This window comes from Mesitornis unicolor, unplaced genomic scaffold (genome assembly GCF_000695765.1).
Source record: "Mesitornis unicolor isolate BGI_N332 unplaced genomic scaffold, ASM69576v1 scaffold7479, whole genome shotgun sequence".
Lineage (NCBI taxonomy): Eukaryota > Metazoa > Chordata > Aves > Mesitornithiformes > Mesitornithidae > Mesitornis > Mesitornis unicolor.
Window position 1 is genome coordinate 23,445 of NW_010205154.1, and position 25,819 is coordinate 49,263.

Sequence of the window (25,819 nt, forward strand, 5' to 3'; positions counted from 1 at the left end):
CAAGTAACTTCCTTGTTAAGAATTGACCAGTCAAAATTTTCACTAATACAATCCTTGCAGAAAGGATAAATAGGTGGGGTTTTTTGTGCTGGGGCTGCAATGTTTTCAAAGCAAGTATTTGTGTTTAATTAGGTCTTCTAACTTTTCACTTGGTCTTTCTAAATACATGTTGCATGAAAATTGGATGTCCTTGAAGTATGTAAAAGCCTGTTGTGTCTTTGACTACAATCTTGTATTCCTTCTAGTGTTGGGTTTTTTATATTGTTTGCAGTTACAAAGCCTTTGAAACCTATTTAAAGAGAGATCTGTTGCAACTGCATTAAACTTGAGTGTGTGAGAAACTAAAGCAGCTATCTGTGGGATGTGCTCTGTATGTGCAGTCTGCATTGCCAGGTGTGTGGGGGTGCAGAGGCAGTACTGCTGTCTTGGAGGAGGTGTCTCTTCTTACTTGATGTCATGCTTCCTAATCTAAAATGTGATTATCAAATCTGACAGAAGTCTTGTCCAGTCCTCTTCAAGTAAAGTTGACTACTTTGCTAACAACTGGGGAATATTGTAGGATGTAGGATATTGACCAGGGGGAAAACCCTCATAATCCTCAAAACCCTCAGTATTTTGATACATATTTCATATAATTATGATGAAGTTAAAATTGAGTGCCTGGGAGTTGGTAGATTTGCACTTAGATGGGTTTTTCCTTGTTTCTTTTTCTTGGAAGATTACCTCTGAAGAAAATAGATGTGTTTCATTTTTATCTCTCGGCTAGCTGGGAACAGAAGTTTATTCAGCATATCGCTCCCTACAGAGGTGTTTTGCTTTCTGTATCTTGTAATGTTCAGCCCAGCCTGGGCAGGCTAGTGGTAACTGGCACAACATCTCAACATTCAAACATAGTGTCATGTCAGCAGAGCGTTTTTGCCATACGAAGATGTCCAGTAAGAATTATGTCAATCCCTTGGCCTCAGTACCTCACTTTCTCCATAGTATTTATAAATGTTTATGACAAAAAATTATGCAAGTACTCAAAGTTAATGTCACTTCTTAAAGAGAAAAACTAAAAAATCTTTCATGCGCTGTTTATCTGCCCCCTCATCCTGGCAGCTCTGAGGAGGAGAGAAGCTGGGGATGGCTGCATAGCTGTGTGCCATATATTTTCTAGATTGCTTTTAGAGGAGTTCTGTGTGTGCTGTTGAATGTCCTTCATCTCTTGCTGTTCCCTCTGCGAAGTCCTGTTCAGCATCAGCCATCCTGGTTTGTAGATATCTCTCTCTCAATGCGAAGTGAATGGCACACACTTCAGCTGAGCTGTTGGGTAATCACAGGATGCGAAATGTCATCTGCAGGCTGCTCAGTGCAGAGGAGGGCAGGGCAGGCTGCCATCCATGGGGCCTTGGTGAATAGGCAGAAGGCAAGAATACTGTGAAGGACTGATTCACATATGAATGAGTAAAAGCTGATGCAGCTTTCTGAACTTGTGAAAATGACAGATTCATCGAACAGGCCACATCGGACAGTGTTCACTCGAGCCATCGAGGCGTGCGATCTGCACTGGCAGGACAGACACTTGCAGCACATTATCAGCAGTGACCTGTACACCAACTACTGTTACCATGACAACACTGAAAACTCGCTCTTTGACTCTCACGGGTGGCCCCTCTGGCATGGTAAGTGACTAAACCGGAAAGATGTTTCCATGACTTGCTGCTTTGTTGATTTTCTATGGCATTATTTTGAGGGGGATGGTGGGGAAATGAATGAAAAGCCTGGCAAAAAGAACAGAGGCTCCCTTGAAATGCTGACTTAGAAGTAGTCCTTGAAGTCTCTCTTGCATGGTTTTAAAAACAAAACAAAACAAAACAAAAAGCCTTTTTGAGTAACCTACCAAAACAGGCCATTGCAGACATGGAAGCACTGCTATTCCTCAATTATTTTCTCTATTTTAGAACATGTTCCTACAGCCTGTGCGAGGGTGGACGCATTACGATCTCATGGATATCCACGAGAAGCACTGAGGCTAGCAATAGCTATTGTTAATACACTAAGAAGGCAGCAGCAGAAACAGCTGGAAATGTTCCGGGCTCAGAAGAAAGGTAAATGTGGGGAAGAGAGAAGGGCAAAGGACGTGCTGAGGTTGCAGTAACACCACTTTTGAAACTGAAACAAAAGAGGTGATTTTACCACTATGATTGCTTGAACCAAAGAGTTAATGTCACATTCTGGATGTCAGAGGTTTTCTGTAAGCTGGGTTGTGAGCTGTGCAGGGCAAGGGCACTGTTAGGCGTTCCGCAATATGTCTAGCATGGTGGGGTCTTTATCCCAATCAGGGTTTATGGTTACACAGTGAAAACATTCACCCTGTGTAACTTACAGGCTTTAAAACAGATCTTTGCATTTGTCTAGTCAGAGGTTTAATATAATTTTTTTTCTCTGACATATAGTTTAGCTGAACTGTATGTTTCTGAGGTGGAAGCCTAAAGTTGACTTTGAGGATAACAAGGAGGCAAAGTCTACACAACAGAAATTCATTTAATATGGCAGTTTGTTCCAAAGGAATCTCTTATAATTTTAGTGTTTCTGAATAGAGGTTGAATGCTTTTTGTTGTTGTTTGTTTTTGAAAAACTCATTTTTTGAAAAGTTTTATGATATTCTTCTGATAAGCATTATGCTCTTATTTTTTGAAGGAACGTTCTCCTTCAGATACAATTTCTCTGCCACGTGATCCTTGCTACCCAAAATAATGCCACACTGAACTTACTGTTAGTTTGAAGAGGCAGTGGAAGAAGGGAACGGCTTTGTAGTTAAAGAATGCACGTAGAAAAACTAGAATTACTCTCTCAGCTGCTACAAGAATCTCTTAATTAAAATTTTGGTTTAGATCTTTGTTGCTGTTCTTAACTAATCTCATGCATTGTAGGCAAAAATACCAGTGTGAAGTCATATGTGTAAATTTCTCAAGTGTGTATGGAGATGTTTTCCCAGAAATGAGCGTTTAGAAGACAGGGTAGATACCTGACTAAAAAAAAAATCAGATAGCGGTTCCTATGTGCCTCTATTTCCTTTTTTTAATGGTACCCAAGGAAGAAGGCTTTTTTTGAGAACTATTGTGGGCCCTCAATTTGAGCAAAACATAGAGCACTTGGTATTATTACTTAGGATAATTTGCAGAGTCTTCTTATCATGTAATGTATCTTCCCTTAACAAGTGTACTCTTAAAAGCTTTGCAGGTTTTCTTGCTTCTCAGACTGGGTAGGTAAGAAGGGAGCGTCCTATGTCAGCATGAGTGTCTGTGTGTGTGTACCAGTGCCAGGTGTGAAGGGTCTGCTGCAAGTGCGCTGGTCATAGTACTGCTCCTTTTCATTCCCAGTTACTAATGCAGTATCTATACATTCAATATTTGCTATGTTCCTTTTCCTATGATCAGTTTCTGTAGCTGTCAACTAGTAGTATCCTTATTTATTATAAATAAAATACGGAGTGTATGGTACGCAATCCATCCTACCCCAAAACAAGGAAGTTTGTAATTTCTGTGTTCTCACTTGCTGCTTTAATTTTTTTTCTTATGTGTGAAATTTTTAACGAGCGCTCTTTTAATACCACAAAACTCACTGGTCTCCTCTATAAGCAGATGAATTCTGCAGCTACAGGCCAGCCTTAGGTTTTAGTTCAGCAAACACCACATATTTCTACTTAGCTTTTTTTAATTCATGTTACTGATCTGATGTCCATGGAATCACTTCTGTGATTTAAAGTTAAATGTCTGTGTGACTGGAGGACTGAAGCCATTGTTTGGCATATGAGTGAAGCTCATAAGGAGGCACAATAGAATAAACAGAACATAAATGAGTCAGTAAGAAGTCACTGTGATTAATCTTTTTTGGTAATACTACTTCTGCCTGTCATCTTTAGTAAATGCTATTTGTTAGTAAGACAATGATTTACTTGTTTATTTTTCCTATTATATATCAGTGGATTCTTTTAAAAACAAAAAAAACCCACCCTCTTGTGTTTCACTTAGTATCTCCACACATTTAAATAGGCAAGAACTGGGATTTAAAAGCTCTGTGTTAATTAATATGGTTACTCAGAAAGATGGCACTTCGTAAACAAACGAGAGTGAAGGCAGGTACAAGTTAGTGTGTAACAGGCAGAGAAACAGAGCATTCATAATGGTTTGTATACAGTTTTTCAATAGTCACCCGTAATGCATCTGGTCTTTCATCTTCAGTTGTATATATATGTCTAAGATGAAAAAAGTTGGGAGCTGGAGTCAAAGGGGAGCTGTTGCTACAAGACCCTTAGTAAAAGAAGAGGTCTGGGGAGTCTCTGACATCTTTTAACACAGTGATGCACACTTCCTTCCGTTTACCAAGCTAAACAGTTTTTTCATGTTCTAAACAAATGATGAGTGAGTGCTAAAAGTATCTGTGGAGATATTTGTTGATGGAAACGTTAGAATTACAAAAAAATGCAGTTTATCTACAAAGGACATTGTTTTTCCTTGTATATCTCATTTAAGTATTCTTTTTTTTTTAAAGGAGCTGTCATCCTGAGTTTATTACTGCAATAAATACTTAGATGCAGGATAAGCTCATATTTTATTTATGAAATGGGAATGTATTTTATAATATTTTCATTTATTTCAGTGCTATCAGATTAACTTAAAATGGTACTGTGTCTTTTTGAGTGAGGAAACTGTTACAAATATTTTACCAAAAAAAGTCTTTGCTGCAATTTTTCAGCAGACATTTTCAGAAGAGTTACAGGTGTCAAGTAAGAGATTTCAAAAGACACTGCAGTTTGAACTTTTGACCTGTAATATACTTTGCTAGTGCTCAAAATGTTTGCTCTTCATTATTTTTCTTTTTTTCCTCTTTTAACTATTGACAAAGGGCAATGAGTTCACCCTGAAAGATGCTATATTCTCCTTCTAAGCAGAAGCTATTGGAATACTTCAGATTCTATACTGAGAGCATTTTAATCAGTTTTACTTTTGTAATTGTTTTGAGGGACTAACATGTGCTTTCCTTCCCTCTCTTATCCCTCCTTTTCTGTCACAGAACTTCTCCACAGAGGAGTAACCTCAATAATGAATCTTGAAGGTTGGGTGGGACACCCTTTGGACCCCATTGGCACTCTCTACAGTAGCCTGATGGAAGCCTGCAGGGTGGATGATGAGGGCTTTCACGGATTCTCTGACTTCACAGGTAAGGCCAAGACAATGGCGCCATCTTCTATACGTCTTCATTTACCAGAGGCATTTTTCTACCTTGCCTTTCTGAATCAGCTTCAAACACAGTGTTTTGTAGTATAAGAACTTATATTTGCATTCCCTAAGAAAACACAGGAGAGGGAAAATAATTAAAGTAAAATATTAAAGCACTTTAAAAATTACCAGTTACTAATTTTTGAAGACAAAATTCCTTAATTCACACTTGAAATAAAACCAATGCACAGCATCCCTCTCCAAATACATTGCTCTACCCTCTTTCTGAGAAATTGCAGGAAATCACAGGACCACAGAATTATTGAGGTTGGAAGGCACCTCTAGAGATCGTCTATCTGCTCTACTCAGAGCAGGATCACCTAGAGCAAGTTGCCCAGGACTGTGTCTAGTTGGGTTTTGAGTACCTCCAAGAATGAACAGTGTACAGCCTCTCTGGGCAACCTCTTGCAGTGTTCAACCACCATCACAGTAAAAGTGTTTTCTTATGCTTCGATGGAATTTCCTGTATTTCAGTTTGTGCCCATTGCCTCCTGTCCTGTCACAGGATACCACTGAGAAGAATCTGACACTGTCTTCTTTACATTCTCCCATCAGATATTTATGCATTTTGGTAAGATCCTCCTAAGCCTTCTCTTTTCCAGGCTAAATAATCCCACCCTTCTCACTGTCATTCAGATGCTGCAGTCCTTTTTTCATGTTTGTGGCTCCACGCTGGATCTGTGCCAGCGTGTCCAGGTATTGGGGACCCAACAGCTGGGCACAGCACTCCAGATGTGGGCTTAACAGTGCTGAACAGAGGGAAAGGATCACACTTCTATTAGGAGCCCAGAGGTCTACTTTAGCTACAAGTGTACATGATACTTCAAATTGATGACAAAACACTTAAAATTGATAACATACATGGTCTAGAAATGATATGAATTGGAAAGCAGTGTTGCAGTATTAATACATGATTTAGGATAGGATGTGTATGCCCATTTTAATCTCAGTATTTGCTTCCCAGGAGCTTAACTAGTTAACTCCTTATTGTTTGTCTCTTTCCACCACTGTGGTAGCGTTTTACTACCACCTGTATGGACCGAAACTGGATTCATCCCTCTGCCTGCAGCTCTTCTATATGCATATCCTTTATCTTCTTGAGACTTTGCTTCAAAACTCCTTTTATTTAATTAGATTTTCTTAAATAAATTTATAATCCTATATCCACAAATTCTGGGAAAACTCTTAATTAAAATAAATTGGAAATCAGATTCTTTGCATTTATTAAAAAAACCCCAACCAAAACAACTGCATGAAATAAAAACTGTGTTGAAAAATAGCTTCTTCCTACACACGCATATGCAATCTATCAAATACATTCAGCCTTCCCATTCACTGCAGATGTCCATCTTCTTACATCTGTCCTTTATAACCATTTGTTCCCAAATTAGACTGTAAACTGATACAGATTGGAATAGCATTTTTTCATATGGTGTATCTGCAAATTGCCAAATGAATCAGTAGTACTCTTTAAAGCAGTTTATGGCTTGATCTGTATGGAATTTACATGTAATCTCTACTGAAAGTAAGACTTCTAGTGTTAATAATACCTTTTTATCATTAATGTATCTGTAGCAAATAGAAAAGCCGGAAAAGAGCACTAGCAAACAGAGGATGCTTTAAAATGGTGGAGTTCCCAGGCCTCTAGTGTATTTGCACAATCATCATAGATTTTCAACTGAGATCTATGCAGATGTATAAGCACTTTTTTAAAACTTCCTCCTACACATTAGAGCTTTAAGGAGATACAGAAATGGATGAGGGGGAGAAAAAATGAAATGTGTCTTCCAATTTTGGCCTTATTACTCAAAGCTGGAGAAACTGCCTTTCTCTGAATCATGCAGTTTAAAAATGAAAACTTTTCTTCTTACTTGAGTAGGTTATTTAAAACCTAATTGTTTTGTGTATTTCTGCCATGTGGAATTGAATGTGATATTTTAGATTGGATCTTTAGATTTTGAGATTGTGCTAGTAATGTAAATAATTTTGAAAAATTAATACTAATGAAGGAAACATTTGTCTATGTGGCATTATAGGCAGGTTATGGGTGAGAAGGATTTGCTGATGTGTTTTTCTTTCCCTTACAGAGAATATGGGGCAATGCAGATCTGTGGAGTACCAGCACCTGCCTGCACACAAGTTCTTAGAAGAAGGGGAATCTTATTTAACACTGGCTGTGGAAGTAGCATTGATAGGGCTGGGACAGCAACGAATAATGCCAGATGGCTTGTACGCACAAGAGAAGGTTTGTCGAAATGAGGAGCAGCTCATTTCTAAGCTACAGGAAATTGAATTGGATGATACTCTGGTGAAGATTTTTCGAAAACAAGCAGTCTTCCTATTAGAAGGTAGCTCAATATAGATGTTAACTGCTTCTTTTAACTGTCTTCGTTTACACAAGCACGCAGAACTAGTATTTCTGTGGAAACTCCCTTACGTACTTTAGATTTTTTTTGACACACAGCTGCAGCAAAATTTTGTTTCCAATCTCTTACGGAAAACAAGTATAATTCAGATATCACATGACTGTAGAGATAAGGCATCTATTGACCTATGAGCTTTTTGTTTTACTATTGATTTTGATTGCATTTTGTTATTTAGATTTGTTTATTGTCTTAATAGCCTGATTATACATTCCAGGCTCACACTTAAATAATACAGACATCAGTTATCATCATCAGTTCTCAGGTAGCAAAATTCTAAGTGTTCCTTGTATCCTGAAAAAGGGACTGGCAGCTTTGTAAATGTATGAAGATTTTTACCTCTGTTTCCAAGTGAAGAGCTCAGAAAATCCACTTAGAATTGCTAGGACAGAAATGTAACATTTTATTTGCATCATATAGAAAAATTACTTGCCTCTGAAGTTTGTATCCTACATGGAAATGGATAGATGTGGTCAGATACTGAGGCTTAAGGGCTGATCTTGTGTCTGAATTTTGACCAAGGCAAAGAATTTGTGTTTGAGAATTAGCTGGTGTGTTGCAATAAAATCTATACAAAAAAGGGCATACTTTGGCCTTAGTGATTAAAAAAGCTTAACATGTAGCACTTAAGCCTCATGTTCAGACAGTAGTGTCATGCATTCTGAGGTTGTCTTTCTGGGTTTTGGTTTTTTAAATGGAACAATAAACTTTAGAGGAACCAGTTAGCCAAAGGCATGGTCCCAAGTTTAGAGTGCTTGCCCAAGGGGTAGAGGGAGTCTGGTACTGCTATAGGTAAGTTGTGAAGACTGTTACTACAGCAGTTAGGCTTTGCTTTCTTTCTGTAAGACATTTGTCTTTTAAAACTCCCTTTTTAATGGAAAAGATGCAGCATGTTGTTTGGGGTTCTCGGCTTTGAGTCACTGTTTTTGTCCAGATCCTTAAAGACTTTGGTACCTACTGATGGTGCCATTTGAAATTGCAGAGAAGCTGCACCATGGGGAGAGTTTCCGTTATGGTGTGGCCGTAACTGCTGCTTTATGGCCTTTAGACAAGAGCAGCTACTCACTGAATCCAGCTGTTAACCACCATTTAGGGAACCTGTGGATTTTAAAATCTATTTGCTGCATCTTTTTATTGGTAAGGACACTGTGAGGAAAAGGCAGGATTTCTCTGGTGTTCTCTGATAATTCTAATTTACTGCTTTGATCACTGAAATTCTTTTAATGTTTTCTTAGAGTAGTAAACAAATGATCATAGCAGGAAATCTGTTAATATAACTGCCTACCAAAACTGCTGTGGTGAGCAGTGTGCAACAATGGCCTTGCATTACTGTGTACTGAAAAATCTGGCTTTCCTGCAATAGCTTCAGTTTACTCCAGGTTAGGCAGAAATTGCCAGTGCAGTGATTTAAGATGCTAATCATATCAGTTGCGTTTTTATAGCTAAAATCCTGTAGATATAATGAAGAAAGCTTAATCCGATATTAAGCTGATTTTTGTGCTGTTAATGCAGACTAATGTATGCTATATGTAGCTACTATTTGAGTGCATGGATAACCAGAACATAAGACTGTTTTGCAAGAACTGTTCTAGTTTTTTGCTTGACTGTGAAGTTAATGGCAGAATATATTTTCATATAAATGCTTTGGTGTGTATTCTTCATTTCCTAACTGAGTTTCTGACTGGACCACTGACTGGCAAACTGATTTCTTTCATTGAGGCAATACTAGATAGTTTTGAATGGCTTCCAACATATTTTTAAATGATTGAGACACACTGTCACCTACTAAATGTTCACTGACATTTCCTTTGTATTCAGCCCCAGTTTTCAGAAATGCCCACCTATTGAGCTCAGATTATTTTCATGCCTAATGATCTTTAACTTTGCATGTTGTGCTAAGGCGCCAGTCAGAAAAACATTGCTGAAACAGCGTGACTGTTTTTCTTCATCTGCTTCAGTGCATCCATGTTAGTTTGAACTGCTGCTGTAAGCTGTTTAAATTACATGTGTGACTGTGCAGTGGTGTGTTCACACGTCCATCCAAGTGTGGTGCATTGGAATCTCTACTAGAACTAGTAGTAACTTTAGGACTGCTGGCTGTGCAGTAATAGCCCAATAATACTTAATGTAAGAGTCTTATCATGTATCTTGCAACATTTATTGCCTGAACATCTAGTCGCTGAAATCAGACATGACACAGTTTTCCTGATAACAGGAATAACAGTCTCAAGGTTGCAGGAAAAATGTAAAAATAAGATTCATAAGCACCATGACCATTCACAACTCAGCAAGGAAATGTTTGCATTTAACTTAGTTGTTGCTGTCAGTTCTGCCTCTGCTGTTATGAAGTTGAAATACTGCACTGGTTGGACTGAACATGAACAAAATCCATTGCCCCAACAACAGGGATAGTTTCCACACAACAAGTACAGTTTTTAAGATTATATGGTTATAATGGACTAAGAAAATCAGCTTTGATGCAAGATCTGGCGTAGTCTTCTCTGAAGACCAAGTTCAGACCGAAAAGTCATTTAAATGCCTAATGTCAGGTGATCACGTTAATAGGGATCAGGTGCTGCTGTGGTAATTGGTCATGTAACTTCAATTGAAGATACACATTTTTCCACTGTAATTGCCCTTTTTTTTCCCCTCCCCTAGTGGATTTGTGATAAAGCAGTCACACACCAACAGAGTGTGTAGGGATTCATGTGCACAATGTAACTACGTGGTGCCAAAGCTAGGATTACCACTTTCTAATTTTGCATACAATATGCTTGCTGAATGAGCCCCATAGAGCACTGGAACCATTCAGTTGTTTGTGTGTACACTGCTAGTGTGCTTAGTACTATACAATTTGCAGTCTGTCTTGTCTCAAAGAATATATGGTATTTAATATACTTGAAATATATTGTATATAAGATGTGTAATATATTGCACAGAAAGTAGCAATATAACTTTACCTTTTGTACAGCAAACTCTTATCTCTGAATACCAATTCTAACTGAAGGTATAGTGAATGTTTTAAAAGGTCCAGAAGTTGGGTTTTAGCAGAATGTAAAGACTGACATTCTCTTTCCCACAGCTGGACCATATAGTGGTTTAGGCGAAGTCATCCATCGAGAGAGCGTTCCAATGCACACATTTGCCAAGTATCTCTTCACCTCTCTCCTACCTCATGATGCTGAATTGGCATACAAAACTGCACTGAGAGCCATGCGGTACGTATTCATGAGTCATCTAGAAAAAGCACAAGTAGTGGTTGGGGAAAAGGGAAAAATGTTTGATAATCAAGACCTAGTCTTCTTTTTTTCTAAAAGAAGCATTCTTCACTTTAAGGAGAAATTATTTTCGTTCTGTCTTATTAAAGCATTTGGTGTGTGTGTTAACTACAGTATTATAATTTAGAAAGGTACAATTAGTGTTGATCTGCAACTGTAAACCAGCATTCTCGGTTACAGATTCTTCCAGAATCTCACTCTTGAGGCACATGGATTTGTCTTAAACAATGATAGCTTTAGGGGTTGTGTGTGTGTGATGGTAGTGGTGAGGAAATGAGGAAAGTGGCATCTCACCAGCTGTCTCAGGATCATCTGCTGCTTAGCCTGTTTGGTAGGACTATTTGTTCCACTGGCCTTCTTTATAAAGTAACTCTCAATGGTAGATTTGAAACCATATGGCTAGTACTTTTTTCTTGTGCTTCATAACAAAGCAATCTTTTCCACTTCTGGTGAATGTTGGGATTTAAATGGAGTGTGTCATATGACAGTAAAATGTCTGAGTTGCATCCCATTTGGCTTGAGTAATCAGTAAAAAGGTGGTTCTTGGAGAGTTTATATCAAGGCAGGCCAGATTGGTAATGGTGGCAAAGAAAAGCCTTCTGAAGGAAGTTTCAGGAGTCTAAATCGGCTATAAATCTGTTCTCCACATACAATGGAACGAAGGAACTGGTCCCATCTGGATTGCCTGACTGCTGTCAAGAATCTTGTAGTTGATGGTTAACAAAGAACAGCCACAACTGAACACTAAAAGCAATCAAGTCTCAAATTTAAAAAAAAAATAAATTATTGGGTTTTCCTAGTCATTATTATCAAGAATGATTGCACAGTGATTGCAGAACACACTATCCACATAAGTAGTATTTAGCTCCATAAGACAGGTTGTATGCTAGTGGTCTCAAGGTGTATATTCTGGAGCTATTTTCTCCAAAAAGCTAAATGATGAGAAAATAGTTTGGTGTTCAAAGGACTAAATGGGAGAGTGTGCATAAGAACAAAATACAGTTGCTGTCAGGTCAGACCAAAGGTCTGCTTAGCCCATTTGGGTTTTATTTTGCTTCCAAGAGTGTCTAGTAATGGGTGTTAAGGAAAGTGTTAAGAAAAACAAAGAGTGACCTTGCATTCTTGCTGCTTATGACTAGCATTTTAAGAAACAGATTGAGGAGATGGAGGTTCTTTACTGATGAACTATTGAGAACACTCAGTTGTATGATCAGAAAGCTGTCTGGGTCATCGAAATACACCTTTCTTATCACAAGTGCACCAATAACCCTGGTCATATGGGATCAGCAAGATAGTACAAAATGTGGTGGGTGAGGTTTTTGTTTGGTTGATTATTTTTTTTGTGGTTTTTAGGTTTTTTTGGGGTTTGGTCTTTTTAAAAGTCAACTTTATAAAGTAAGTGTGTCCTTATATATATTTTCAGTTACTACATTAAAGTGTTTCTCAGAGATTGATTGTGTGGAGTTTCCCTCTATAAACTAAACTACTGAAACCATACTGAAAGGCTGGAATAGACATCTATCAGAGCTCTGCTCAGTGCACTGAACACATCAGTGAACATGACAGCAGTTTGCCATTCCTTTTGAACAAGGATTTGGGCTTTCCCTAGAAATCAGTCATAACTGAAGACAGCTTCTTTTGTGGAAGCTTCCTTTCTCAACTAGAAAAACAAGCAAGACATTGAAAGGTCAAAATTATGAAATCCACAATTAATCATGGGTAGCTCCAGCCATCTTTTGGTATGGAGCTGTCATCTTAGCCAAAGAAGCTACTTTTCAAACAGACCAATATAAGAAAGAATTCTCTGTTTGGTTCCATCTGGTAAAATCACAGGAGACATCAGTGCGATCAGGGCTGTTCTCCATAGTCCTTTTGCCTTCACTTTATAACACAGATGAGAGTTCAGCCCTAGACAATAAACAGTCTTCTTGTGTTTTGATATTTGCTGCTCTTCAGAAATGTGGACTGCTATCTTAAACTGTGGTCATGGCAGATTGAGACACTTTTTATTCCATGTCTGTCTGTGTTCCTCAGCACTTCTCAAACTCTCCTGAAGAATGTTGGTTACTCTTTGCATTCACACCAAAGCAATATTTCAATGTATAAAGGACTTCCAATACAAACCAAATGAAAAAGTAACTTAATACTGCCTTCAAGAGGGAAGAAGAAAGCAAACATGAAGATTCTCTGTCTTGTGGTTTTGAGGTTAAATGGATCAGAAGAGGAAAACTTGAGCATCTTTTCTTTCATGGCAGGGAGACTGTGGCAAAGACAAAAAATTCACATGGAAATTAGTAAAGGTGCTGCATAGATATCTGTGCAGTTGTTCATGCTTTTAGAAGTGAAGCATATTTCCTTCTTCATTTCAACATTTAAAAAGTTAACTTCCCAAGACCCCACCTAGTTGCTCTCCAGATGCAAGTGTTTAGTATCAGTCCACACATAAGTCTACATGGATCAATGACTCATGATGGCAGCTTTGGAGTACTTTACCTCTCTGCATTCAAAATCATCTGTTGCTATTTCATTTTTGAATGCTGTTTTAGTGTGTGGAACACTCAGTATGAAATGAATGGAAGCTGAGACCATGAAGCCTTTCATGCATACACCTTAGATCTGCAAGGACAGGATTGTGCCATCCTTGATAGTCGCTTCTGTCTACAGTTCTCTGCTTGCAGCACTGAAACATTCAGAGCAGACCTTTGGAGAATGGGGATCTGCAGTGACCTAGTGGACTGCTCACTTGGAATCTGAACTTGAATATTCGGCTTAGTTTGGCTGATCCCTTGTTAAGCCTGAATTTCACCCAGGCTTAGGGAGCTAGGCTTTAATGGTGATGTTTAATCACAAGATAGCTTTGCTAAAACCTAGCTAAATAATTTGTTTGAAGGAGGGGGAAGTGTAGAATGCTAAATCTGCTTGTACTTGTTCAGATGTTCCCTAATCTTGCCAAAATTGCATGAAAGCCACCAATTCACAACAGCATTTCTTTTCACAGTAAAAGAACTTAGAAGTTAGCAGTGAAATTCCAAGTGACAAAAGATTTCCCTAAAGCAGCCTCTTTCTTTCATGTTATTTGTTTACTATCACTCATAACCTAATAATCCTTTTTTGCATTAGGTAGTTGGGATTTTTACTGTTCATTGAAGCCATATGATAATGTATCTCTCCACCTACCCTTTCTCTACGCTTGGAGAAAATCAGCTGAAGGCTTTTTATATATGTAAAGCAAGCTAAAGAGGTGTCTCAGTGGTAGTATAGAAGAGATTTGGCTTTTGATACAAATCAAAAAGGAATTTCTTTTTCTGTAATAGCATGCACATACCTGTGTCTGAAACATGTAGGTTAACATAACCTGCTGATAGTTATTTACAGGGTGTGTTATATGTGTGTGCTAGATATCCTCCCATATATTCAATGTTACCTTTCTCAGGGAATTCTTAAAGATACTTTCACATGCTTCAGGAACCTACAGGAAACTTATGGAACTTAAAACTATGTTACTGTGAAAGAGGACATGCACTGCTGTTATTTAAAGAACTACTTAAGTGCAATAAATTGTAACTCATGTTTCAATAAGCTTATTCCATAGGAAGTATTCTATCACAGAAAATCACAATGCATTGGATTTCCAATATTCAGTAGTTGTAATTTTATTGACAAAGCGGTCCAATTTTCATTGTCCTCCCAGGTGACGTCCTGCTACAAAATAATTTGCATATGAAGGCTGGTAGCAACAGAACTCAGATGTTAACCCTGATCAGGAAGCTAAGCACAGGAAATGCTTTTCTTCTGGACATTGACTTATGACTATAATTTGATCTGTCATTAACCATTCATGTCCTGAAACTATGCTTAATTATATTGAATAAAAATGTTTATCTTTGTTCACTCCTACTTTTTGCATTGGCATTTATATAGTGTCTAGTGTACTGGTTGTATATAGTGTATTGTAAGGGCTATCAATTGAGTCTTTGTTGTGGGCTGTCACTTGTGTTGTAGTAGTCAGCAATAAACACATTAATTAGAATTTTCTAAGTATAAATACTCCTTGGTGGATAAGACTGTTGTAGATTGACATGTTCTCAAAGAAATTTCTGCTTCAGGATTAGAAAATGGGGGCTGAAAAGTAACTTTAAAGGAAACTTCCTCTGTGACTACAGTTTGGGACTCTAACATCAGATTATAGTACATTATAAAATGTTGGTAGGCTGAAGTTTAAGGACTTTAAAAGGTAGTCATAGTTGAACAGTATGGTTGAACAGTATTTGGTATGTTTGAATTTATTGCAGGGTCAAAATCCCAATGACTTGTTGAATATCCCACTCCCTTTGAGCATTTCTAAGTGAAGGAAGTATGTTTCAAATATTGGAAAATATGTATGTGTTCTCACTATGGTGGAGAACCACTCCACTTTCCTTCCTGAGGACTATGGTTTAAAGACTGAAACAAGGCAAGAAGAAAAGCTTCGGCTCTTTGCATCTTGCAGGAAGTCTCTGGTGCCTTGGATAATGGGTGGCTGTGAGTTTCTGCAGATGCCCACTGATGTAGACAAGTTTGACAAATGGACTCTTAGAATTCCCCAGTAAGAGAAGTGGGCTTCCAATTTTTATTTTTATTTAATAACTAAAAAGGCACTTTTCATAAACAAGGTGAAATGTTCTTGCAGCTTTAGTTTTGGTCATGAGTAACCTAATGTAATAATGATTTAATGAAAGAGGCTTTTTTCTTTATTCCAGATTGTTAGTATTGGAATCTACAGCTCCTTTGGGAGACATGCCCCGCCCACACCACATTGCATCAGTTGTCCCAAACCGGTATCCCCGCTGGTTCACCCTAAGTCACATCGAATCCCAGCAGTGTGAGCTGGCATCAACCATGCTAACAGCAGCCAAAGGTACGTTGCTGTCAGTTATGTACTCAACTAAATGTATGCTTTTAATATTGCATGGTGTAAACAGATTATAAAACTTGTGTTTAGGAATCCAAGTTGCTGTCTGACAGGAGCTTGAAGTGGTTACAAAAAACTGAACTGGCTTAAACCTGTCAATTTTCTAGGAAAGAAATTAAACCAATTAGATGGTAGCCATATGAGCTTCATTTGAGGCTGATGAGACAGCTTTTTGTTTTTCTGACACACAGTGTAGACTGAGACCCAGGAGTGGACAAATCACTTAAAAATTTCACAAATCAGAATGACTTTTGGCCATGTACTGCACTAACACCATCAGGCACTAGCGGAGTTTGTGCTGTCTTGCATCTTTGCTTTATATGTGATTTAATAATAATTATAGAAGGCTTCTGAAAGCAAAATATGTATAGCTGAAGCATCATACTATTGCATAGCAACAGCAGGCTCAATTATGTTGTGTCTCTGGATGTTTTGGGAGCTTGTTCCATTTTGATGATCCTGTTTACACCTTGCAGGTGATGTTCGGAGGCTGGAAACAGTGTTAGAATCCATCCAGAAAAATATTCACTCCTCATCACACATCTTCAAACTTGCCCAGGATGCATTTAAAATAGCAACACTCATGGACAACTTGCCAGACATCACTCTTCTGAAAGTTTCTCTGGAGTTAGGCCTTCAGGTATTTCCCTTGTTCGTTATTATTACAGCAGAAGAAAGGAATTTGACCTTGTATTTGTGGGCATACCTTTTAAGCACTGAGGGCTATACCCTTTTTGGGCTCTATCTGGTGTTTTTAGATTCTGTTTTCTGAAACAAAGCTCAGTGGACTGGTAAACACAGACCAAGGGTCAGCATAGCCCCTTTGTGCCATTCAGGTGGAAGAGAGAGCTGGGAGCAGCTGGCTGCAGAGCGCTCTTCTGCTTGAGGGTGAGGGAGGACCAGTGCAATGGGTTCAGGGGTATATGTAGGACTGGATAGAAACAAAAATTATTCTGCTTGCCCGAAATGCACTGTATTTTCTGCATGGCCTTGAGGGGTTTCCTGCCATTCCTTCCCTTCCTTTCCACTAAATGAGATTTGGTGGGTGCTTGTTGAATTACTAGAGAAAGTCAAGGTCAACCATAATGACCTGTTTCTAATGCAGACTGTGCTAACAGCAGCCCTCTCTCCATCAAAATCCTGTACTCCACAAGCTGTGGGAGGGTCAGATGCATCAGACTCAGTTTGAGTTGTACAAGAACCTCAGATTAGTTTTCAGGCTCTTAGAAGAGACTTTGCAAGCTAGAAGGAGACAGCTAAGTTTTACGTATCTGGAGTAATATTGCCTTATGCTGATGAATCTTGGAGTTTATTCAGTTAATTTCAACAAAAGTAAATCTCTTCATCCCTCTTCAGGGAGTTCTTCAAAAAAACCATGCAAAGATCAGAAAACTTATTACTATGCTTCCGTAAATGAAGCTCCAAAGACTTCTGGGGAAAGGATATTATCCAAAGAAAGGTACTATTTGCCTATTCTAGATGTTTAGAAGCTATAGTCTTTAATCAGAAAGATGAGATTATGTATGCTGTGTTAGCCTTTCATATTCCCAAAGTTGCTGTGGAATTCTGCTGCTTTTTTTCACATCTTTGCATGTTTCTGCCTTAAATGTTTGTTTACTTGAGAGAGAGAGAGAGAGAGAAAGATCCTTATGATTGACCTGTGTGTCACCTCAAGCATTCACCAAGTATCATTCAATGGTAGTAGCACACTTTGGGTATCACTGTATTCATGGATACCCTTTGTGGTTGATGGTGTCATCAGAATGTCTTCAGTGAGATCTAGTGAAAGAAATACTATACTTTCTCCTCAGTCCCAGGTTTTGGAACAAACTGCTATAGAACTTGTCACTGTTCTGTCCCAAGCTTCTGAATGCGTTTTAAGAATCTTAAAGGTAGTTTGCTTTTCAGAAGGAAGATGCAGAGCAGTTTTCTGGTAGCAATTCACAACTGTGTAGATTCCCATAATAATGCTTTTCCTGCAAAAACCTTGGTGTCAGTACTGTCTCTACTGGCCAATAGATGCTCCCTCCTTCCCTGCCCCCAGGTTAATGGCAATTAGATTGTGTTCACTATCTAGTATCTGACTAATTATAACATTTATATGCCCCAGAAAACTCACTCTCCCCTGATGTGGTAAACTAAACAGCAGTGTCCTCACAGGTATACTGTTCTGCCTCTGCTACAGCAATGACAAATTGGCCTGGTTGGGCTGAGGAGATGATACTGGCAGTTTCATAACTCTCACTGGCATCTCTGTGACAAAAAAGCCTCTTACATTGTTCTAGATTTGGGAGTAATGTATGGAGTCCTGGGTTCTTTCTCCCTGTTTTCAGTGGCAGCATGTGTTATGTGTCTCAGCAGAGGGAAGGCTTTTAAACTGGCTGTGGCAAGAGGTCATCAGCACGGCCAAATGGGCATGGAGCATCTCAGGTGTATTCTGTCCTTCAGAACCTTACTGGCACAGATGCTGTAAGATCTGCAGGTACAGGAGGGCCTTCTATTCCTCTGTTTGTCTGTTGTATGCTGCATCTGTGCAAGTAAGTATTACTACACCCATGCAAATAGGTACTGCTGGCAGAACTGCTGAGCAAGTTAGTGCACATGTGTATTTGGCAAGTGCTGTCCCTTTTGTCCTAAACTTGTAAATGAATGAATAAATAAATAAACTTCTTTCCAATATGCATTGACTAAGAGGTTTCATTTTGATGTGGGAGCTAATGTTTGTTTGGCCATTTCTTGTATCTTTTATGGACTGTGAGATCTTCTGTTCCTCTAGACTAAGAAGTTCTTATAAAGATCCATCAAGACAAAGTCAACGTTATTCTGTGTGAAGAGAGCTTGGCTTTCAGATAAGCTGTGTAATTCCCGGCTTGTGTAATGCCTCTTGTCATTTTCAGACTTCCTGACTTGTTGAGAAGCTCTTTTGAATTGATATCACAGATTTTGGATAGATCTTGGACAGATGTGGAACTCATTTTTAGGAAGAGGTAGCTCAAGAATGTATTGAGCAGAAGTGAAATAGTTCTTTGGCTACATGTGCTGCTGTATAAATTAACTTCAGCTCTTCCTTGGTCAGGACATGAATACCTGCTATATTTTAAATCCTTGCTTTTCTGTCATCGGCAAAGGGCCCCTCTATTCCTGTTCTCAGCTTGATCAAATGAAACGAATGTAATTCAGAAAGGATTAATTAGTTCCAAAAGGAACCAGAATTCCAGTTTGTCAAGAAACTTTCATGTCAAGAAAATAGGTATTACATTAGTTTTTGCTCTCAAGTTAAGACTGTCTACACTGGAACTATTATTATGCCCAGTACATGAGCTGAAGTCTCTTGTAACTGCTGATTGTTTTACAGACCACCACAGTGAGGGAAGTCATCAGAGAAGCCTTTCAGAGAAGTTATAAGTCACACTGTTTTGGGCTTTTTTTACCTCCTTCCCTCCCTCACCAGTAGCAGAATTCAGTTCATAACCCTGTATTTTCTCTTGGAATCAGGAGAAATGGAGGAAGCTGAAAATTCATCACAGATATTGGAAGAGTGTTCAATTTGTGCATGCATCAGTAAAGGAAGTCACCTAGACTTCCCTTTGGTGGACAGAGTGGAAAAGATTATTGCACTCCAAAGCATTTTGATTTGAGGCTACCTGTTTTTCTTCCAGAAAGACTTGAAGCAAAGTCTGGTTCCATGATTTACCCTAGCTGTATTTTCATACTGTAAAATGTGTTGAGTTACAGTTTGCTTTCTTTCAAAATTCTATTCTCCAATCTAGCACTTGGATTACTGTTTAGTTAAAATGATACCACAATGTCGGAGGCCAACAAAGCTGGCCTTATCCTGTAACTTTGGGTGATATGCAATCAGTGAAGAGGAGGTTCTCAAGGTAGGAACGTTTGAAGACCAACTTGGAACCATTCATGATTGCTTATAGCCAGATGTCTTAAAGATAATGCATGCATTTGTGCTCTTTAGCAATTTTTCTGTCTTCCTAACTATCCTGTCTACAGCGCACAATTGAAGGAGGTGGCAGGAGGCTACATACCACTTTGAAGGCACTTTATGATTGGGAGGGGATATGGGTTGAGAACTCTCTTACAAATGCTGCTGACTCCAAGCTGGTTTGTGAGTGCATTTGTTGAATTTAATATGTAAAGATATGATTGACCTATTATGGTCTTCATTTAGTTCCTCCAAATAGTGTACCACTGACACTGTAAGGGGAAAACTACTTGCTTTCTTCATCTAGGTGTCTGTGAGGTCTGTCTAGGTAGCTGAAGCAAGCTTTACACGCAACTTCCATGCGATGTTTCTTTAGAATCATAGAACAATACCAGGTTGGAAAGGACCACAAGGATCATCTAGTCCAACCTTTCAAGGTGAAAGTATAGTTTAAATGAGATGAGTAAGCACCCTGTCAGACTGACTCTTAAAACTGACCAATGTAGGAGTATTTACCACTTCCCCTGGGAGATTGTTCCAATGTCTGATTGATCTCATGGTAAAAAAATTTCTTCTGGAGTTCAGTCAGAATCTCTCCAGAAACAACTTGTGTCCATTACCCTTCGTCTTTTCCATGTGACTCCTTGTGAAAAAGGAGTCTTCTATCTTCTTTGTAGCCACCCTTTATGTACTCATACATGATAATAAGGTCTCCCTAAGCCTTCTCTTCCCAAGGCTGAACAGGTCCCATTTTTTCAGCCTTTGTTCATACGGCAGGTTGTCCAGTCCTCTGATCATCCTCGTGGCCCTTCTCTGGACCCTTCCAACCTGTCTGCATCTTTTTTGTATAGTGGGGACCAAAAACTGAACACAGTACTCAAGGTGTGGACTGACCAGCGCTGAGTAGAGAGGGATAATGACTTCTTTATCTCTGCTAGTGATGCTCTTTTTAATGTGACCCAGAATCCTGTTGGCTTTCTTTGAAGCTGCAGCACACTGTTCGCTCATGTTGAGCTTGTCATCCACCAAGACCTCCAGGTCCCTTTCCACAGTGCTGCTCTCTGGCCGAGTGGAACCCAGTCTCAGCTGCATTCTTGGATTATGTGTTCCCACATGCAAGACCTTACATTTTTCCATGCTGAACTTCATACAGTTCCTGCTAGCCCACTCATCCAGTCTGTCCAGGTCTTCCCAGAGGGTGACTCTCCCATCTGAAGTGTCAACTACCCCACTCATTTTGGTGTCATCAACAGACTTCATCAGGGAGCTCCTGATCCCAACATACAGATCAGTTGTGAAGATATTAAATAGTGTTGGGCCCAATTTGGATCCCTGAGGGACCCCACTTGCGACTGGTTGTCAGTTAGAGAATGAACCATTTACTACCACCCTCTGGGTACATAGTATTATTTTATTATATAGTTATCATTTACTGAATAAACTTATTTGCCCATTTTTTGAGAAACAACAGGCAGTAGCCCCAAGTAATTTAAAATACGGGCACTACAATCAAAACTTAAAAGTCCTTTTTTCTGGGATTCTGATGGTTTTATGATTAAACTTATTTGCTCGGACTCCTTGTCCTTGTTCATAGCAAGAAATCATTGCTGTGGACTTCTTAATAATACCTGGATATATCTGGAATTGTGTGTATATATACATATATATCTTTGCAGACTAAGCAGGCAGTCAAATAACAGTACACTAACTCCTATCTGTATTGTTGAAGTCAATGAAAAGAAATGAAGATGGAGGAAAACTTAAAGGGGTTAGTTTGCCTAACAAGAGTTGACATGTTTCCACTTTAAGGACTACTGCTCATAGAGGGAGGAGTATTGATGTAAATCTGTTTGACTAATTGGTAATTAATTTGGCTTTTTTTTGTTGTTTGGCAGGGTGTTTTTTGTGTTTGGTTGTGTTCTGGGTTTTTTCGTTTTCCCATGGATAAAAGTCTCTCTAATCTGAGCACTATTTTTCAAATCTTTTGACATACCAGCTAAAGGTATAACAGAGTGGAGAGGGCAAGAGACTGCCATTTTGAATCTCAGTGTATATGAGTAACTTAAAATCCCTAACTGTTGGTATATTGCCTTAGTTTGTAATAGGATTAATTTATATTTTGTTTGTGTTGTTTAAATAGGTGATGCGAATGACACTGTCAACTCTGAATTGGCGACGGCGGGAAATGGTGAGGTGGTTGGTAACATGTGCTACAGAAGTAGGTATGTTCTGAGATGCTTTTCTTGTCAGCTAATCTTAGAGGGCTTGATCTTGCTTGTGGACACCCAGGTTTTGCAACTGTCTTCCACTTTTTGTTCACTTATAAAATTCCTGTGGTGAGAAGACATTATGACAATTAGGAGGTTTTTTTTGGACACAGACCAACTGAGACAATTACTAGTTGAGTAGTGCAGTGTGACTTCTTCCCCCTCAAGGTGGGGGTATGCATAACCTCATGGGAAATAACCCAGATAATAACCTTGTTCCCTCTGTGGTGGGTTTGGGTTTGGGTTTGAGGCTGTAGTAGAGAAAAGGCTCATGGTTGTGCAGTGTTCCACTGTGCTACAACTTTACTTGCTCTGAAAGGCCAGGTGAGAGAGCTGTCTGGTCAGCTGTGGGAGGAGGAACCAGAAAATAGGTGATTGAAATGCAGAGGTTGCCTCCTGCTGTGTAGGAGACAGGATCTCATGAAGGTGTTCTAATTGTTAGGAGGTTTTTTTAAGCCCTTGGGTAAATCCAGACTTAAAGTGTGAAGCATCTTTGTTATGTGGCTACTACAACGTGCAGGCTGCTCTTGTCTACACTGGAAAGCAAAGCAAATACCAATGTACCCATCATTAGCGACGTAAGGTGAAAATAAGGTGGGAGCAGAACCGATCTGATACTTAGAGGACAGCCATGGGTGAATAGTGCACTCAGCAGGACATTCTGCTCATTTTGGAGCTTTGCCATAGATTTCCTGTGTCTTGATGAGCCATCCCTTACTGTCTGTATTCCACTTTACCATCTACAAGATTAGGATGTAGAATCTGAAATTGAGGAAGAGTGTATTACGAACTGTGTAGCTGTAGAAAAAAAAAAAGCAGCAGCTGCAGTAGTGAAGACGATGTAAGTAAGGGAGCAGTTTTGTCACTGAAGGTATTTCTGGAAAGTGTGTTTTCCTACTGTATTTATTACTTTTTTTCATACATCTCCGTTGGATTGTATCACATAGATGCTTTCTGATTTTCAGAACTTTAGAGGATTGTTGCTGCTTATTCTCTGGATTAGTTTATTCTTTGCTTTATGCTTAGCTGGGAAATTAATGTTGTCAGTAGCATGGGAAAATACAGCTTGCCTTTGTATGCCGTCAGCCAGAAGGTGGTTCATGCTTGCAAATTTTTGTGCAGTGCTCTTGTTTTTTTGCTTTTATATCTTGGAAAAGATAATTATTACTGAGGCTATCTTACAGATATTAGTGCCTGCGTATTATTTTGTGCAGTTTCATATTGGAAAATGAAGTGCTGGTTTTAATACTTCTTTAAATTAGTTTACATAGTCTAATAGAAGTATCCCATAAAGAACCTATAATGTACTGCTAAGTACTCTTGAGACTTAATCAAGTTGGTAAAGCAAGGAATCTGTTCATTTAATGAAGATGTGGTATTCCCTGGCTGTACTGAATTGTTGCACGTGAGTGAAAGGGGTTCAGGGGAAGCATCAGAGTCCTACAGAGAAAATTAGGACCTCTGGGTGTGGTTTAGGTGGGCTCATAGATGTGTGTAAACTGCCTCTGACAATAATAAGGCACTCTAGTTGGCAATAAGCTTCAATTTATGGAACCCATTAGTCACTGTTTCCCCCTTTCTCCCCCTGCCAAACACATACACAAACATGCACACACCAGGAATAAAAAGATACTAAGGAAAATACCGATTTCAAGTAATATCCAGTAGTTCATATTGCTCAGTATTTCCATAATAAGGATGATGTTGTTCAGGCACATACGAATTTGATACAAGATGTATCTGAAAACCCTGTTGAAAGGAGGTTGGAGCTAGGCTTTTGTTTTGTTATATTTGGTTTTTAAAGGTGTGCTCAGTGTGTTCTCTTAAGGTGTGGCATGGTGTTCTATTAAGTAAACCATTTAACATAATTTCATATTCTTTTGTGTATGCACTGTGCCTTGAGGTGCACAGTGAGGAAAGAATTTAAAGTGGCCTTTTAAAAGTGTGAGGGCTGTTTTTGAGTGATGTGATGAGACCAAATGAGCAAAAGGTTATCCAAAGTGTCTTAAATAACAGCTCGGTTTTCACACTAGGAGATTAAAGTTTAACTTGCAGGCTTTTTGTGTTATTCTTTGCATTTTGGTGATAGGCTACTGTGCAAACTCTGTAGCATTGTTTTAATGTCGTTTTCCAGCCATGCTGTCTGGTTTAGCCCTTCTTGGTGAAGTGCATCCCCTTGGATGTACTGGCAACCTCTTAGACTTTGCTGCAAACATAATCTTTTACTGAACATCTGTAACTTCTCAGTTTTATCAGTTGTGGCTAATCCTTTCTTTCTCTCCCCAGGTGTTTATGCACTGGATAGTATTATGCAAAACTGGTTTACACTTTTCACTCCAACAGAAGCCACTAGTATTGTTGCTACAACAGTGATGTCCAACAGCACCATCGTCCGTCTGCATCTGGACTGTCATCAGCAGGAGAAGTTGGCTGGCAGTGCTAGGACGCTTGCTCTACAGTGTGCCATGAAGGATCCTCAAAACTGTGCCCTCTCTGCACTGACCTTGTGTGAAAAGGATCACATAGCTTTTGAGACTGCTTACCAAATCGTTCTAGATGCTGCTACAACCGGCATGAGCTACTCGCAGCTTTTTACTATAGCGCGATACATGGAGCACCGTGGTTACCCCATGCGAGCCTACAAGCTGGCCACTTTGGCCATGACACATCTCAACCTGAGTTACAATCAGGACACGCACCCTGCCATTAATGACGTTCTGTGGGCATGTGCGCTCAGCCATTCCCTTGGGAAAAATGAGCTAGCAGCTATAATACCTCTGGTGGTCAAAAGTGTCAAATGTGCAACAGTATTGTCAGACATTTTGCGTAGGTGTACTTTGACCACTCCTGGCATGGTGGGACTTCATGGAAGGAGGAACTCTGGTAAGCTCATGTCACTGGACAAAGCCCCTTTACGGCAACTCTTGGATGCCACAATTGGAGCCTACATTAATACAACGCATTCACGTCTCACTCACATCAGCCCGCGACACTATAGTGAGTTTATAGAGTTCCTCAGCAAGGCCCGAGAGACCTTCTTAATGGCTCATGATGGTCACATCCAGTTCACGCAGTTTATTGACAACCTAAAACAAATCTACAAAGGCAAAAAGAAACTGATGATGCTGGTTCGTGAGCGGTTTGGTTGACGAAAATGTTTCAATGGGGATATTGGGGGATGGGAGGGGTGGTTTGTTTTTACTTGAGCCTGCCTTTGTATCCTTTTTAACTTAAAGAAACAGAGCCACACCGGTATTATATGTGTATAGTTATATTGAGTTTGCAAACTAAACTGTCATGTTGTGAAAGTTTGTGTGCTTGATTTTTTCCTTTTTTTTTCTGTTTTGTGTATGAGAGAGATGTTAAAAAAGGTTTGGTTTACACTGAGTATATGTTGTCAAGTGGCAAAAGCCCACATAGCTCTCCTGTTCTTTCTGTATACGTTCACAGCCTCAAAAAAAACCATATATTGCAATGGCTTTAAAAACCAAACAAAACACCTCCATCCTGTGATAAGTACCTCGAATCGATTCAGCTTTACTCCTCTGTAACTCATCCTTACATTTCAGCATATTTAAAAAAACCAACAAATTAAATACTAATAGTTAAAAGGCTGACCACGTGGCTTTACAGTACTGTTCATCCAGAAGCATGGCACACAATGCTTGTGCATGTGGAAACTTAGCGACTGTCAACATA

General features: G+C 39.1%; 1 protein-coding gene across 1 annotated transcript in view; it reads left to right on the forward strand.

The window, feature by feature from the left end:
- ZSWIM6 (zinc finger, SWIM-type containing 6) overlaps positions 1-25,572 on the forward strand; it is a gene marked incomplete at its 5' end in the record, with an annotated part of 40,590 nt that extends 15,018 nt beyond the window's left edge. The window contains 9 exons of the mRNA XM_010191284.1: positions 1,488-1,664; positions 1,944-2,090; positions 5,059-5,205; positions 7,352-7,612; positions 10,770-10,905; positions 15,705-15,862; positions 16,393-16,556; positions 21,994-22,075; positions 24,407-25,572. Of these exons, the coding sequence (XP_010189586.1) occupies positions 1,488-1,664; positions 1,944-2,090; positions 5,059-5,205; positions 7,352-7,612; positions 10,770-10,905; positions 15,705-15,862; positions 16,393-16,556; positions 21,994-22,075; positions 24,407-25,269 (2,135 nt within the window). The remainder of the gene's footprint in view (positions 1-1,487; positions 1,665-1,943; positions 2,091-5,058; positions 5,206-7,351; positions 7,613-10,769; positions 10,906-15,704; positions 15,863-16,392; positions 16,557-21,993; positions 22,076-24,406) is intronic.
- Between the last annotated feature and the right edge of the window lie 247 nt (positions 25,573-25,819).